At 42.9% G+C, this 15,215-nt stretch overlaps 1 protein-coding gene across 4 annotated transcripts in view; it reads right to left on the reverse strand.

Annotated features, from left to right (window-relative positions):
* The window catches only part of fmr1 (fragile X messenger ribonucleoprotein 1), a 56,658-nt gene that overhangs the window by 21,461 nt on the left and 19,982 nt on the right, over nucleotides 1-15,215 (reverse strand). For all 4 annotated transcript variants that reach the window (XM_060927384.1, XM_060927385.1, XM_060927386.1 and 1 more), the window contains exons 10-12: nucleotides 14,560-14,672; nucleotides 6,755-6,841; nucleotides 6,204-6,399 (exon numbers count right to left, since the gene is read on the reverse strand). In XM_060927384.1, the coding sequence (XP_060783367.1) occupies nucleotides 6,204-6,399; nucleotides 6,755-6,841; nucleotides 14,560-14,672 (396 nt within the window). The remainder of the gene's footprint in view (nucleotides 1-6,203; nucleotides 6,400-6,754; nucleotides 6,842-14,559; nucleotides 14,673-15,215) is intronic.

Raw genomic sequence — 15,215 nt, forward strand, 5'->3', positions numbered from 1 at the left:
AGCCCTAATTTTATGCCAACAGGGAAGAAAAAAAATAAAAATAATAATAATCTATTCATGTGATAACCTGGTCATTCAGGTCATCAACTGACTTCATTTTATTGCCCCATAACATTTCTGAGCCTTGACTTGACCAACTGAAGCAACCACAGATCACACCATTGCCTCCAGAGACTTGCACAGTGGCCATTATGCATGATAGGTGCATCGCTTCATGCGCTTCCCTCTTTACCCTGACACTCCCATAGCACAGGAACAGGGTAAATCTGGACTCTGACCACATGACCTTTGTCCTTTGCTCCAGAGTCCCATGTTTATCCTCCCTAACAAACCGAAGCCTTTCCTTCTGATTCGCCTCATTAACAAGTGGTTTTCTTATGGCCACACAGCTGTTTAGCTCCAATCCTGCGGGTTCTTGGAGCCCTGTGCAATTTCAGCAATCTCCTGAATTGTTTTCTTTGCTTGATGCAGGCCAATAATTTAACCCTTCTGAAACACATCAACTTCTAACGAAAAGGCTCCTAAAGAGAACTAGAGCAGACAACAACGATTTGCTGGTTCCGAGTATCAAGAGAAGTTTTTCTGGTTAAAGAACGCTAGCCTACGCAGGTCCCAAGTTATGGAATACCTTGCTGAGGGAACTTAAGTTGTGTGTGAACATTAGCAATTTCAAGAAACAATTGAAAACCTTCCTATTTAAATAATCAGCTAATGCTTCTGAGATTATGACTTGTTTATTGAAAACTAAATTTTTATTTTGTAGTGATTTTAGACTTGAAGTATAATTAGTGTTAGTATTTTTGAATTGTAAAGTGCTATACAGACCCTCCAGGATTTCGCGATGTTGCGATTTGCAACTTCAACGCAAATTCAACCAATCCCCGCGAATTCAGGGCGGCGTTGCAATTATATCCAATCACCGCAACTTTCCCGCAAATTTGACCAATCGTTGGCGTCGTCTTGAGGTGATGTCAACAAACTACCTTCCGCCTTACTTCCAGTGCTGCCAGATTGGGCGGTTTCCCGCCCAGATGGGGGATTTCAAGTGCATTTTGGCGGGTTTTGAACATATTTTGGGCTGGAAAACGTCAGCAGTATCTGGCAACACTGCTTACTTCCATGTATAGAGAGCGTGCATGTGACGTCACGAGGTCACGTGATATTTGTTTATCCGCCATTTTGGACGGCAAGGTCGCGCATAGAACTTAGACGAACCCGTTCTAATTATCAAGTGTGTGGGAGTAGATGTTTCGAGAATGGTTTTATCTTGTTCAGCATTTGGTTGTACCAATAGACAGGGCCAAAAGGAGGGCCTGTCATTTTATAGATTCCCCGCAGACGAGGAGAGACGCGCAAAATGGGTGTCCGCTGTGCGAAGAGAAAACTGGTACCCCAGTTCTACCAGCCGAATTTGTGGTGAACACTTCATTATCAGGTAGGTGTAATCTTCTAATTCAGTACTCCTCGTACATCTGTTAAGTTGATTTTCGGATTGAATGATAACTGCATACTTAGAAACTAGACAGTCTCTAACGTTTAAAATGGCTATGCCTAGCCCTACTACCCTGGCCTAGTCTATGACAATGTTTTATCGTTTTGGCTCATATGTGCCTTTGAAAGGCCAATCCATAGTAGGGATGGCGAAAACTAAAAAAAAAAAAAAAAATCTTGACCGACCACCGAGCCTCATTAGCCGGTTAACCTAGGAGTTTAAACAGGGATGCAAACGGCGGATGCGCCTTTTTCACGGCTGAATCGCGCAGATCTGATTTTTTTTTTGGGGGGGGGGGGGGGGGGGGGGGAGGTGTTGGAGTGTCTGAATAATTTCATCAGAGTAAATTCTGTATTAAAATTACTAAATAAGCAAATGCCGTTACAGTCCATGAAGTATTGTGGCCCTTTTCCACTACCCTTTTTCAGCTCACTTCAGCCTGCTTCAGCCCAACATGGCTCGCGTTTCGACTACCTTAGAGCAGCACGACTCAGCTCGCTTCAGCCCTGCTCAGCCCCCAAAACTCGCACGGTTTTGGAGTGGGGCTGAAGCGAGCCAAACCGAGCCGAGTGGGGCTAGGGGCGTGAGGAGACACTCCCCTGTGCACTGATTGGTGAGGAGGAGTGTCCTCACATGCCCACACACGTCCCGCGAGCACGCTGGGATCTGTAAACACCGTAAACCCGGAAGAAGAAGAATTACGAGAATTTCTGAAGCCTTATGCGCCTCGCCTCATCTATACGCTCTTGCCAGTATCTGTTGGCGTTGTCGGTGACAACAAGCCACAGCACCAAGACCAGCAACACTAACGACTCCATGTCCTCCATGTTTATTGTTTACTATCCGGGTCGTGAGACTACCGCTTAAAAGGTCACTGATGTCACTGTTTGCGCTGCCTAACGACATCACGTGACATCCACCCACTTTCGCTAACTCCACCCAATGTGTCCACCCACTTCCAGCCAGCACGGTTCAGCGCGGTTGTCGTCGAAATGCAACTCCAACAGCCCCACTCAGCTCGACTCAGCCCAACTCAGCACGGCACGGCTCAGCCCAACTCAGCCGCATTTGTAGTGGAAAAGCGACATTAGTATGAGAAGAAAACAGTAACTCAGAAAGCTGCGCACATTTGAGCAGCTTCCGTGCAAACGTGCGCAGTTTTCCGATTTTCTGTTTTTCAGACAAAAACATACATATTTACAACCCTGTCATTATCTGGAACTGAGTTTAGATTTTGAAAATTCTTACGATAAAATGTCCTGCATAGTCTATGATAAACGTCTTAATGCCACTTACCCGTGAGGTTATCAAGTAGAGACATTCTTCTTCGGGACCTTCCAGAGGTATAGTTGGGATATCCATCCCACAACAAAATATTTATAAGCTTCCAGGCTCTTGTAAGCTTTGAGGGCTTTGCCAGTCTAACACAATTCACGATTAATGAGAAAATTGTAAATGTCGTGGTAGGCCAGATCGGGCAAATCGCCAGCACCGCAGCTCCGAATTTCACTGAGCAAGGATTGCGGCAAGTTGTACGGATCTGCAATCCCCAACCTGGAACACTTTTCCACGTAACGCTTTTCCACGTCACCTTCAAGATGCTGAACAAACTTAGACAAGTAATCGCGCGATGTAGATGGGGTATTTTCCGAATTTTCTTGGGGATTACTCCCTGGATCCATTACGCTCGCGCAAGGTAAACAATCCTGAAGCCGTCCAATATGGTGGAGTAGGCGGAGTAAACACAGACAGGTCACGTGACTGCACATCCTCTATACGTTCAAGAGAAGCAGCTTGTGCGAGTCAGTGTTTATGTAGGCTTAAATTCTGTTACTGAAAGTGTTTTATTTTTACAGTGAAGGACTGTGTGCACTTTATTTTTTTACTTAATACAAGAAATTAATGGATGCCAACATTTTTACCAAAATGGTATTTTATTTGCCATTGTTTAGGCACCTTCAGCATCATACTGAGAGATTCTGTTCAAATTGTTTTTTTTTTCTTCTATAACCTGAGCCATTTATTTTATTAGTTTATAATTATTGTTTAATTTAGTCTTCAGGAGAGACTGCCTGCACACAGTACTAGTATTAATAGTTTTTTTTCTTACATGAAAGCTGAGGCATTTATATTATATTTTAAGGTAGCTTCATGTTGTGCTGTGAGGTTCTATGCACTTTAACTTTTGAACCAACAGGTGCATTTGGATAAGTAAAGCCTATTTTTCTGCATTTTTGTAGTCCTGGTAATCTTTTATATTGGTAAAGTTGTTTACAGGACCATTTCTCAGTGTCTGTTTTTTTTAATCAATAGTTTTTCAGTAATAACTTAATATTTAACATATCACTCAATTTTAATCACAAAGAGAAAATCGCAACAATTTCTCGCAACTTTCACTTCCTCCCGCAATGTAATCGCAACAAAAACCTAAAAAACACCGCAACTTTCATCGCAATTTTTTGGAAACCCCCTGCAACATCAGACATTTTAGCCCGCAACAATCACAAAAAACGCCCGCGAAATCCTGGGGGGACTGGCTATAGAGAGTGCACATGTATCGCACTATATAAATGTAATATATTATCATCATCTTTTCCATGACCGCAGGATACGTCTTCCAACATGGTTGTTTAGGTAACGAGAAGCTACTCACTGCGTCAGTTAGGGTTAAACAAGATCAACTGTGAGCTACTGCTCAGCTACATACAGTATACCCCCACTCCTACTTATATCAGAATGCAGGCAATCGAAGGAATAGGACACTTATTATGAAATGTTGACTTCAAAAAATAATTAACCCTGACACAAATCAGTAAAGAGCCGTGTTCTCCCCAGGGATTTCAAATAGCATCCTGGTAAACTGGCATTTTCAAATCGCATTTTGCTTCTTGAAATAGCATCAACTAGATAGAACTCGACGCCAACGGCGTTGATGGGGATGCCTCCGCCCGGTAGACTACACGCCTTATTAAGTTGTGATTTGGGGATGGATATTTGACCTCACAGTAATCTTGACCTGGTGAAATTAGTTGTATTCGCCTTGGAGACGTTGTGTTCACAAGGTTTTCGGACAGACATTTGACCTCACAGTGACCTTGACCTTAGATTTTGAGATCAAAAGGTCTAATCAGTTCATGTTTGTCCCAAAGCGCACAAATGGTGAAAGTTTGGTGAAATTCCTTTCATTAGCCCTTGAGATCTCGCGTTCACAAGGTTTCGGGACGGACGCACGCACGGACAGACGGACAACCCGAAAACATAATGCCTCCTGCACCTTACGGTGGCGGAGGCATAAAAATCCACCATATATATATATATATATATATATATATATATATTAGTGCTGTCAAGCGATTAAAATATTTAATCGCGATTAATGTAGCGACTGTCATAGTTAACTCGCGATTAATCGCAATTTAATCGCACATTTTTGTCACATGAAAAACCATGTAATTCTCTTATCAGCATAAAGTGAATGGGCTTGCTCACCGTTCGAACTACGGGGGTACTCGGGGGATCCGAGATCCCCTGAAACAGACATGAGATCCCTTGAAAACATGATTTGGGAATGTTGGGGGGGGGGTGTCTCTAAAATATTGGCAAAATGATGTTTATTGACACAGCAATCGTGTGTAACGGGAAGCATTTGCATATCCGAAGTGAGCGCGCGACGGAGATCCGCGCTCTGAGACAAGCGCAAGCACCCACCCAAGGGAAAAAAAGGGACCCCCCGAAAATATCGGCATAGTTCGAACACTGGTTGTACCAATGTTTTTTTTTTTTATTGCAGAGCATAACACGTCTTATCACAGCCACTGCAAAGTGGGTCTGGAGCCGCCGATGGGAAAGCGAAACCTAAGCCGAGCACCGTGGCTCTTCGGGGGAGGGCAGAGGACTCTGGCTGTGCGGGGCAGGGCATTACAGTCTAGCTGCTATCGTTTTTCTAAGCCAAGTCTCTGTTCCAAGTTCCTGGCAGTTTCAAAAGCTTATGAAAAACCCACGTCACAGAGCGTTAATCTCGCGATAAAAAAAAAATTATCGCCGTTAAAATTGAGTCAAGTTAACGCGTTAATAACGCGACATTTTTGACAGCACTTGTGTGCGTATATATATGTTTAATAAATACAGCAAGTTGGTAAACAGGAAGTCGATGTGCGACAGACCTGAAAACGGTATACACAGCATAAAACCCCAAGCTGAAGCTCACTACCAAATATCAAGCAGTTGTGATTTGTAGTTCCTGAGAAAAGTGTTACGAAAATTGTCAAGCCACGCTACACTTTTATAAAGACATTCAGTCGGTAAACAGGAAGTTGATGTGCGACAGACCTGAAAATCGTATACACGATATAGAACCCCAAGCTGAAGTTTGGTACCAAGTGGCTAGGATTTGTGGTTGCTGAGAAAAAGGGTGTTTCAGACAGATGGATACACGGACGGACAGACAGACGTAAACCAGTATACTCCCCCTCCTTCGGAGCGGATGTATAAAGAATTGTTTCCAACTGAAATATATTAATCACTGCAGTAATTATCAAATCAAAGGCTTTTAAGTATTTGCTAATTTAAATCCAAACGGTGAATTTTTTTTTTTTTTTGGCCAAGTGGTGTACATTTACACCCCTATGCCTTTCTAAGTTCTGGGATCCTTGAAAACTGCAGATTTAAAAATGCCAAGCTACAGAAAATTTTTTTGATGAGGGACGTGTACCTGACGCAAACGTAGGCCCTCGTCTTCCTCGGCCCCCACGGCCGAATGGCTTGCCCCCTCGGGAATGTCCCATGCCGTTATCAGAGCTGAAGGGTTTTTCCTTCTCCGGTCGGCCTGATGGAGCCCTGGGGCCTCCGCCGATCTGTCGTAGCTGCTCATCGATCTGCAGCCTCTCCATCCGCAACTGATCCACCTCCTCAATTTTAACAAAAAAATAAATAAATAAATAAAATAAATAAATTAAGCAAGCAAACACCTCACCCTTGTTTCCACAACAACTCCAATAAACTAAAATCTAAAAAAGTTTGGTTTTGCTCCCATTTTGTGTCATTTTTCGGTATGGTCTATCAGCACACTGCTTGAGCAACATGATTACTACACACTAGGGGTTACACAGACTACAGACGAGCTGACCAATACAGTCTCTCGCCACTGTTCCAAAGGTGTCCAACTACACTGAGAAATAGTTCTCATCTGATGCTCCAGCTCTATTTACCATCAATCCCACAGGAAAGCAGGTTAGTGGAAAAATGTAAAAAGAAAAGGCTTACTTTGAGATAGTTGAGGTGGTAGTCGAGCAGTAGGCGTGCGTTTGAGATGCTTTCTTTTGTCCCGACAAACACAAACGGCACCATGCCCTTTAGGTCAGGCGCAGAATTCAATCAGCGTTACATGTGGAGAGAAATAACAATGAAACAATTATAAGTCATGAAGCCATTCAACACGACCATTCTCTTCTCTACTAACACTTTACGCCTGGGGGGTGGGGTTAACCAGGCGCTATATTTGTTTACCAAGTCAGATAACCTCAGTCATTTCTTTGAATTCACATGAGGGGAAAAATGACTTTTGCTGTGCACCAACTTGCTCAAATAACCGTAAAAGGAATCCTGATTTAAAAAAAAAAGTTTTACAGAATACCTAAAAAGGCCAAGCGTCGAAAAGCATGGTTAGAGTACTGTAGTATTCCTACAAGCCTGTCTGTCGGTCTAAAATTTTGATGGCAAATTCTGTCTCACCACGCTTTTCGATGCTAGGATTAAGGTGCAATAAGCGTGCCTATAGACCCTTTTCAGTCACGTGACCTTCGTAAACACGACCGCCATTTTGGACATGTAGTGGACTTCGGCTCGAATCGGTTTGAATGCGAGGAAGGCGACAAACATAAAAGAAAAAGGAGCGAGATGCAGAAAACTGTATTTACTAGTTTACTGTAATTATGATCTGGCAGCTATTTACACCGGATCCAGTGTAAATAACTGCCGGAGCCAACGTCCGAGCTTGCCGGAGCGAGCGCGCTCCGGCCGGCCGCGAGCGAGCGTGCTCCGGAACCTCGGACGTTGGCTCCGGCAGCTATTTACACTGGATCCGGTGTAAACAGCTGCCAGATCATAATTACAGTAAACTAGAATGGAATGTTAACAGCAATGTAATGCCTTTTCTGGCTAATTTTATTTGTCTTACCTCCAACAAAGTGGTCACTACACAAGCGTTGGTATGCCACTATCCATCTTCTCCGTCGGTCAGCATCTACCGGGATCCGATAAAATGATAACCCTTGCCTTGTTTGTTGATGGTTACTACATCCAGGTGCACAACAATATAGTGGCATGATGGAAGTCTTGCTGAAAATCAACACTTTCTTGGCTGCCGTTCCTCAATGTTGGCTGTGGTAAACTACTGGTAGTACATGTCCAAAATGGCGGCCGCGTTTGTCATGACGTAAAAGGGTCCATATAAAAACTGAACACACACTTACTTTGCAAAGTATTGAGTTGTGTTGCTGACACGTTACTCAGCCTTATTTCCTTGTTTCTTTTTCCTGATTTCTCGTCTTTGATTCTGCCGAGTCTACGATAGGCTGTTTGTGCCTCGCCCGATCTACTGCCCGTTTCATTGTTTTACGACTTGGCCTGCCGTTCTGGATTGCTTACCGTCTTCACTTGGATTAATAAACACACCTTCTGCACTTAAAACCGTCTCCCAACCTTCTCTGACAGAATACTTCACACTCCCTGAGGCCATTACTAAAAAATGTTCCGTTTCCAGTCCACCGGCCGGGTGAGTGCCGTTTAATTTTTTTTTTAACGCCGGTTTTTCGACATTTTTTTGGGGTTCGTAAATCTAAAATCGAACTTGACATTTACGCATTCCGCGCAGAATATAGAATCGAATCAGCTCTGCGCATGCGCCGTGCGGCACAAAAAAAATGGCAGCCACCATGAAGGAAGGAGATCCGGAGTTTTCAAACATTTGCTTAAGCATGAAATCGCAAAATGGTATTCTAGCGAACAACAAAATAGTAAAGATTCAGAAAAACAAATCATTCAGTGATCGTTTTAATAGTGTAATTTCATCCGAACTAGGCCTAACGGTCGATTTAGAACAGTGGCGGCTGGTAGTCTTTCAAACAGGGGAGGCTGGTCGGTTACGATATTTCCAGATTTTAAAAGAAAAAAAGAAAAAACACATCAATTTTGCCCATACTCTTGCCTCTGATCTGGCTGATTGTTGGCAGGGTCACAAACTGTGAAATAACAGGTTCTTTAGGCCCATTAGCCTCCTGTCCAATATACATGATGGTGGTGTTGGGGGGGGGGGTATATTTTAACATTTTATATTTTAAAATTGTGGCATGCTGTTTAAAAATTGATCATTATTGAAAGCAGCTCTTTGTCAGGAACCTCAGCAGTAACAGCAGAGTGTTCTGGAATAGGCACAAGCGCTGACCTTGGGGAGCCAAACATAGAGCTGGGTGCCACACATTTCATTCAATGACACTTTCCCTATATTTTACTTATTTTGACTGAGAAATGTTTTATTGACAATTTTGATAACCCTTCACTTTTAATCCAGGTCTGTAGTGTGAAATGTTCTCGGCTGTGTTTTTGTTTAAAAATGTTTTCCAAATTGTAGCCGTGTTTAATTCATATCCAGAGAAATATATATTCCAATATAATATACTCAGCATAAACATTTTAAATAGATTCTATATTTTTGGTCCATCCATGACATATTACTAAAGTAGCCTATTTACTGTTGTTGATGTGGGTCACTTGCTGTTAGCCAATTCAGTTTCTCGTACCAGGAGAGCTGAAAGGAATGAGTATTATTCCCTACCTTTTTCACCAAGTCAATTTGAGGCGTTGGTCTACCCTGCTCTTTAATTTTAATTTTTTCTTCGAAAGGAAGGCTGGCAAATGGCTTCGCCAAAATTAAATCAGCAATGCTTGGCATCCGTGCGCAGCTTTCTTGCTAGCTGACTAGCCCCCTCAAGTTCAAGTTCAGTCACTCAAACAAAATTTCTGGAACTAAGATAGCAAACTTGACAACACTATATTTACACTTTATTTACAATGAAAATATATACAAACTAAAAAAGCTGGTAGAAACCGTATGTAATGAATGAAATCGAAATGTAAGCTGATCTCTTACAATACATCACAGCACTTGCGAATCCACATGGAACTGAACCAGTGTTGCCAGATACTGCTGACGTTTTCCAGTCCCAAATATGTTCAAAACCCGCCAAAATGCACTTGAAACCCCCCAACTGGGCGGGAAACCGCCCAATCTGGCAACACTGGCACTGAACCTTAATTCACCGCTGCCTGTCTATAGTTGAAACGAGCTGTCAATCAAAGAAAATATCCGGCCGCTTTCACCAATCACCAGTCTCCTCGCGGAAAGCTTTGCCATGTCCCTCCCATGTGAGGCTGGGAGTCCGTAGGCGGGCGTTTTCGCAGTATTTGTCCAATAACCGTCTTGCATTTTGATATTGAAAAGCACATCGCTCCCAAATGCCATTGAAGTCCACTGAGGCTGGGAGTCTGTGAGACTCCGTGGGCGGGCGGTTTCGCAGTATTTGTCCAATCATCGTCTTGCATTTTGAGATTGAAAGCGCATAGCTCCCAAATGCCACTGAAGTCCACTGAGGCTGGGCTGCATTGCGCTGTCACGAGGGGGAAAAACTCACGCACACATTAAAGTTATAAGGGAATGATTTCGCACTGTAGTGGGTTGAGCACATATATTTCTATGATTCTGGATCTGAAATAGCAATGTTATAAGGTCGGCTATAACATAAGCCTAGCGCAATTCATCCTACACGATGTTCGTCATTTTTAGAGGAGGCTGAGCCTCCCTCGTTGTCTTAGAGCAATCGCCCGTGATTTAGAACTACAAAAAGTCCGTGTGTCGGACCATCACAAACCTTTACTGGAAAATTCGTTTGATCTTGATCCATCCGAGACGTTACAAACAGCTTTTGAGTTTTGTTATGCGAAATTCATTACCTACTTTGTTCATGACCCTGAAAGATCTGTAGGAGAACCTAATAGATCTATTCAAAATGAGAACAGAACTGAACAAAAAAAAAAAAAAAAAAAAACGCGTTTATGGAACTAATGCAGGTTGGCTGGACAGAATTAAAAACTGTGTCTGTAGCAAAAAAAAAGAACAAATAAAAAAAAAACCCTCCCTCCCTACTGAAAATTTTTTTGCTCGCCCGGTGGACAGGAAACGGATTTTTTTTTTAAGGATGGCCTGATAAAGAAAATGCACATTTACCTGTTCATACGTCATGTTCAGGAACAAACTAATGTTCATGGCACCAAAACAGCCACCGTCAAATGGTGCGGTTGGAGTCTTGTTCTCAGACTCGACTCGGATCAATAGTGGACTTGACTCAATTTTTTTTAACGACTAGGACTTGAACACTGGGGACTCGAGGTTACAACACTGCCGACAGACAACACGTGACTGTGTTCTGCACACTTCAGTGGTGGAGTAAAGCCTGGTGATCCAAGTCACAAAGCCTACAACCCCTCGGTCTGTGTGTTCACTCAAAAAGTGCAAAAACAGAAAAACAAGGACAAGTCAAAGAACTGAAAAGGACAACTTTATCAAAGGATCAACTTCCAAAACAAAGCGCAAACGATGCAGTGTAAGCAAGCGTACATGTACTTCCCCTTTTAGTGTTTACGTAGGTACAGTGCTCAGCCTAAATGAGTGCACCCCCTTTGAAAAGTAACATTTTAAACATCACCACAATGAACACAAACAATTTCCAAGATGTTGACAAGGCCCAGTTTAATATAACATCTGTTTAACCCTTTGGTGACTGACCCCTTGAAAATGGTTCCTCCAGGAACGATGACGTTTCAGTTGTCAAGACAACGGAAAAACTAAAATACAAGAGCATTTTGTTTTGTGCACAAGAGCATTGTGACGTATCTTTCTGTTTTTGTATTTTAGTTTTTCCGTTGTCTTGACAACTGAAACGTCATCGTTCCTGGAGGAACCATTTTCAATGGGTCAGTCACCAAAGGGTTAACCGTGAAAGTAAGGTTAATAATATAACTTAGATTACACATTTTTCAGTTTTACTCAAATTAGGGTGGTGCAAAAATGAGTACACCCCACGACAAAAACTACTACATCTAGTACTTTGTATGGCCTCCATGATTTTTAATGACAGCACCAAGTCTTCTAGGCATGGAATGAACTAGTTGGCGACATTTTGCAACATCAATCTTTATCCATTCTTCAACAATGAGCTCTTTTAGTGACTGGATGGAGAGTGACGCTCAACTTGTCTCTTCAGAATTCCCCATAGGTGTTCAATTGGGTTCAGATCAGGAGACATACGGTACTTGGCCACAATCACTTTCACCCTGTTCTTCTTCAGAAATCCAACAGTGGCCTTAGATGCGTGTTTAGTCATGTTGGAAAAGTGCACGACGACCAAGGGCACGGAGTGATGATAGCATCTTCTCTTTCAGTATAGAGCAATACATCTGTGAATTCATGATGCCATCAATGAAATGCAGCTCCCCGACACCAGCAGCACTCATGCAGCCCCACATAATGACACTGCCACCACCATGTTTCACTGTAGGCACCAGGCATTTTTCTTTGTATTCCTCACCTTTGCGATGCCATCAGTTCCAAAAACATTTATCTTGGTCTCATCACTCCAGAGTATAGAGTCCCAGTAGTCTTCATCTTTGTCAGCATGGGCCCTGGCAAACTCTAGGCGGCCTTTTTTGTGCCTGGGCTTTAGGAGAAGCTTCTTTCCATGCATGCCATTCCTCTGCAGCGTACGCCGTATTGTGTCACGGGAAATAGTCACCCCAGTTTGGCTTTCTACTTCTTTAGGTAACTGCAGTGAACTTGCATGCTGATTTTCTTTAACCCTTCTCATCAGAAGACGCTCCTGTCGAGGTGTTAACTTCCGTGGACGACCTGGACGTCTCTGTGAGATGGTCGCAGTTCCATCTTTCTTAAATTTTTGTACCACTTTTGCTACAGTATTCTGACTGATAAGTAAAGCTTTGCTGATCTTCTTGTAGCCTTTACCTTTATGGTGGAAAGAAACTATTTTCTTTTTCAGGTCTTGTGTCATTTCTCTTCCATGTGGTGCCGTTGCTGACAGCATGAAACGGGAAGGGGTTTTCTTTAACTAACACCCTTTTATAGTCAACTGTCTGCTGGACACCTGTGTAATGACTTATACCCCTTTTCCACCAAATCAGTTCCAGGGCTGGTTCGGGGCCAGTGCTGGTTCACAACTCGTTCAACTTGCGAGCCAGCTGAGAACCAGTTTGCTTTTCCATAGCTCGCAGTGCTAAGGGAAGCCATGTCATTACGTCACTGTATACGTCAGTTACGTCGCTACGTTTGCATAAACCTTGGCGCGAATATCGAAGTAAAAACAACATGGAAGAAGAAGCAGCAGCAACAATAATAAATGACTTTGCGTTTGTACAGCTGGTGCTTCTCGTCGCTTAAAAATGGCGATCTTTCGCGGTCTTGTTATTGTTGTTGGTCTTAACAACTCCGCCCCCCCCGCTGACGTAAGCGGTTCTTTCCTCTGGCCCAGCAGAGAGTTGGTGCTAGCCTGGAACCGGTTTTTCTGGCCCCAGAGCCAGTTCTTTGTCAGTGGAAACAGAAAACCCGGTTCCAAACTAAGCACTGGCCCCGAACCAGCCCTGGAACTGCTTTGGTGGAAAAGGGGCATAATTAGACTCGCCTGTGATTGTATTCTTGTTAAATTAGACATTTGTAGTCTACAATTTAGCTTTGCTCCAGAGACTTTCAGTGGGGTGTGCTCATTTTTGCACCACCCTAATTTGAGTAAAACTGAAAAATGTGTAATCTAAGTTATATTATTAACCTTACTTTCACGTTATAAGTTAAACAGATGTTATATTAAACTTTGTCTTGTCAACATTTTGGAAATTCTTTGTGTTCATTGAGATATTGCTTAAAATGTTACTTTTCAAAGGGGGTGCACTCATTTACGCTGAGCGCTGTAGATCGAATGTAGTATTTGACCCTGTAGTCCTAACAGCTTCCTCTAAGAGCCCAAAGACTGTCATAACCTGGTAGCATACGAGCATTCGGAAAATCAGAGTGAAGGAAAACAAAAATCAACTTAAACTTAAAAAAGAAATTGGACAGTTCTGCTGCGTTTACAGTAATTACCTGACTGAGTGAATTCCTTGCTTGCGTTCCAACAAAGTGTTTTGCATTTTCTCACGGCTTTCTCGTCGTAACCAGTAAAAACTATTTCACTGTGGATTCTTCTACGATCACTGTCAATCTTTTAACTTCTTCAGGTAAGTCATCGTCAGAACGCCCGTGTTGACAGACAAACACGGCTGCTGACCGTCACCCGAAGTAGAGAGGTTCAAAGCGTTCGATACGATATTTACAAGCATTTTTTTACCGATTGATTTCTCAAAGTCCACAGAAAAGGCTTTGCAGATTTCTTTAAGCTTTGGTTTAGTTAGTTTTGACGCCTCTTTGAAAGTTTGAGGGAGATTTAAATTAGAAAGATTACTGTCCATGTGCGACACCATGTTGTTTTAGTTTATATTTTGCTTAAGCCTAGGTCACAACCGGACGTACGATTTTTTGTCCGTGCGATTTTTGGCGTTTCCCAAATCGCTGCGTTTTTTTTTTTGTTCGTGGAGAAAGACGCACATTGGCCGTAAGTTTGTCTTGCGACCTGAAAAAAACGTAAGCGCCTGTAGAGTTTGTTTGACATGACAAAGAACCTCTGCAGCCGGTCTGTGGCCAATCTACGGCTCGAAAATCAGCACGTCACACACGCGCCCTCTGTGCGTTTCTTGCACGTAGACTGGCCGTAGGAGCACATACAGCCGGTTATGACCGAGGCATTACCCCCCCAAGGCGCAAAGCATTATGGCTAACGTGAAAGTAGTCAATTCAGTTAACACTTCCACTTCACCTCACTAGAGATCAGCTTCCTTTCCATTTCTGATTTATAATGTCTGTCCTTGTCTAAGAGGTCATGTACATTGACAGCAAGTCATAAACACATCCTGACCTCCTCCAGTGGAGAGGATTTCTTCTCGTTTTCTGGTTCCACTCTCACTCGGACGACTCCGGATTTATCCACGACCTCCTGAATCAGCTTCCCGCTCTTCCCAATGACTTTTCCTGGTGGAGGGGAGCAAAAGGTAAATGGCAGAAGCATAAAAGAAAAAATACCTCATCATTTTAGTCAGACCTGACAAAATCCCCCCCCCCCCCCCCGAAAAACACCTCAAGCTTTGACGCAGTACTTTTTCATCAGCTCTGTTATTTTACTATCGAATCAAAAAACAAAGCCAAACTATTCTGTGCTTTACTGAAGTTTTTAATTAACATGTCCAATTACAAACAGCCTTTGGCTGAAACCTATAGCGACACCTGTCTGTGTATGTTTAACAGAGTTTGAGTGCGTTTAAGAAAGTAAATTGGCGTGCCAGCCTCAGGTAGTGATTTCATAGTCGCGGTGTGGCACCACTGCATACTGACTATGTATTAAGTGCCATATTACATAACCTCAGTTTGCGATGTACTCCTCTGTGGCTGAGCGTTCTAGAGTGCTGTCCAGGAAAGGACTGGATTTTGCAACGTCGGCTTGAATCCTGCCGTTATCGTATTTGAGTGGCCCGTTTTTTCTATTTGTATATCCACACACCATAGCTTCTATCTCCC

Source organism: Neoarius graeffei, chromosome 8, assembly GCF_027579695.1.
Source record: "Neoarius graeffei isolate fNeoGra1 chromosome 8, fNeoGra1.pri, whole genome shotgun sequence".
In the NCBI taxonomy this organism is placed as follows: domain Eukaryota; kingdom Metazoa; phylum Chordata; class Actinopteri; order Siluriformes; family Ariidae; genus Neoarius; species Neoarius graeffei.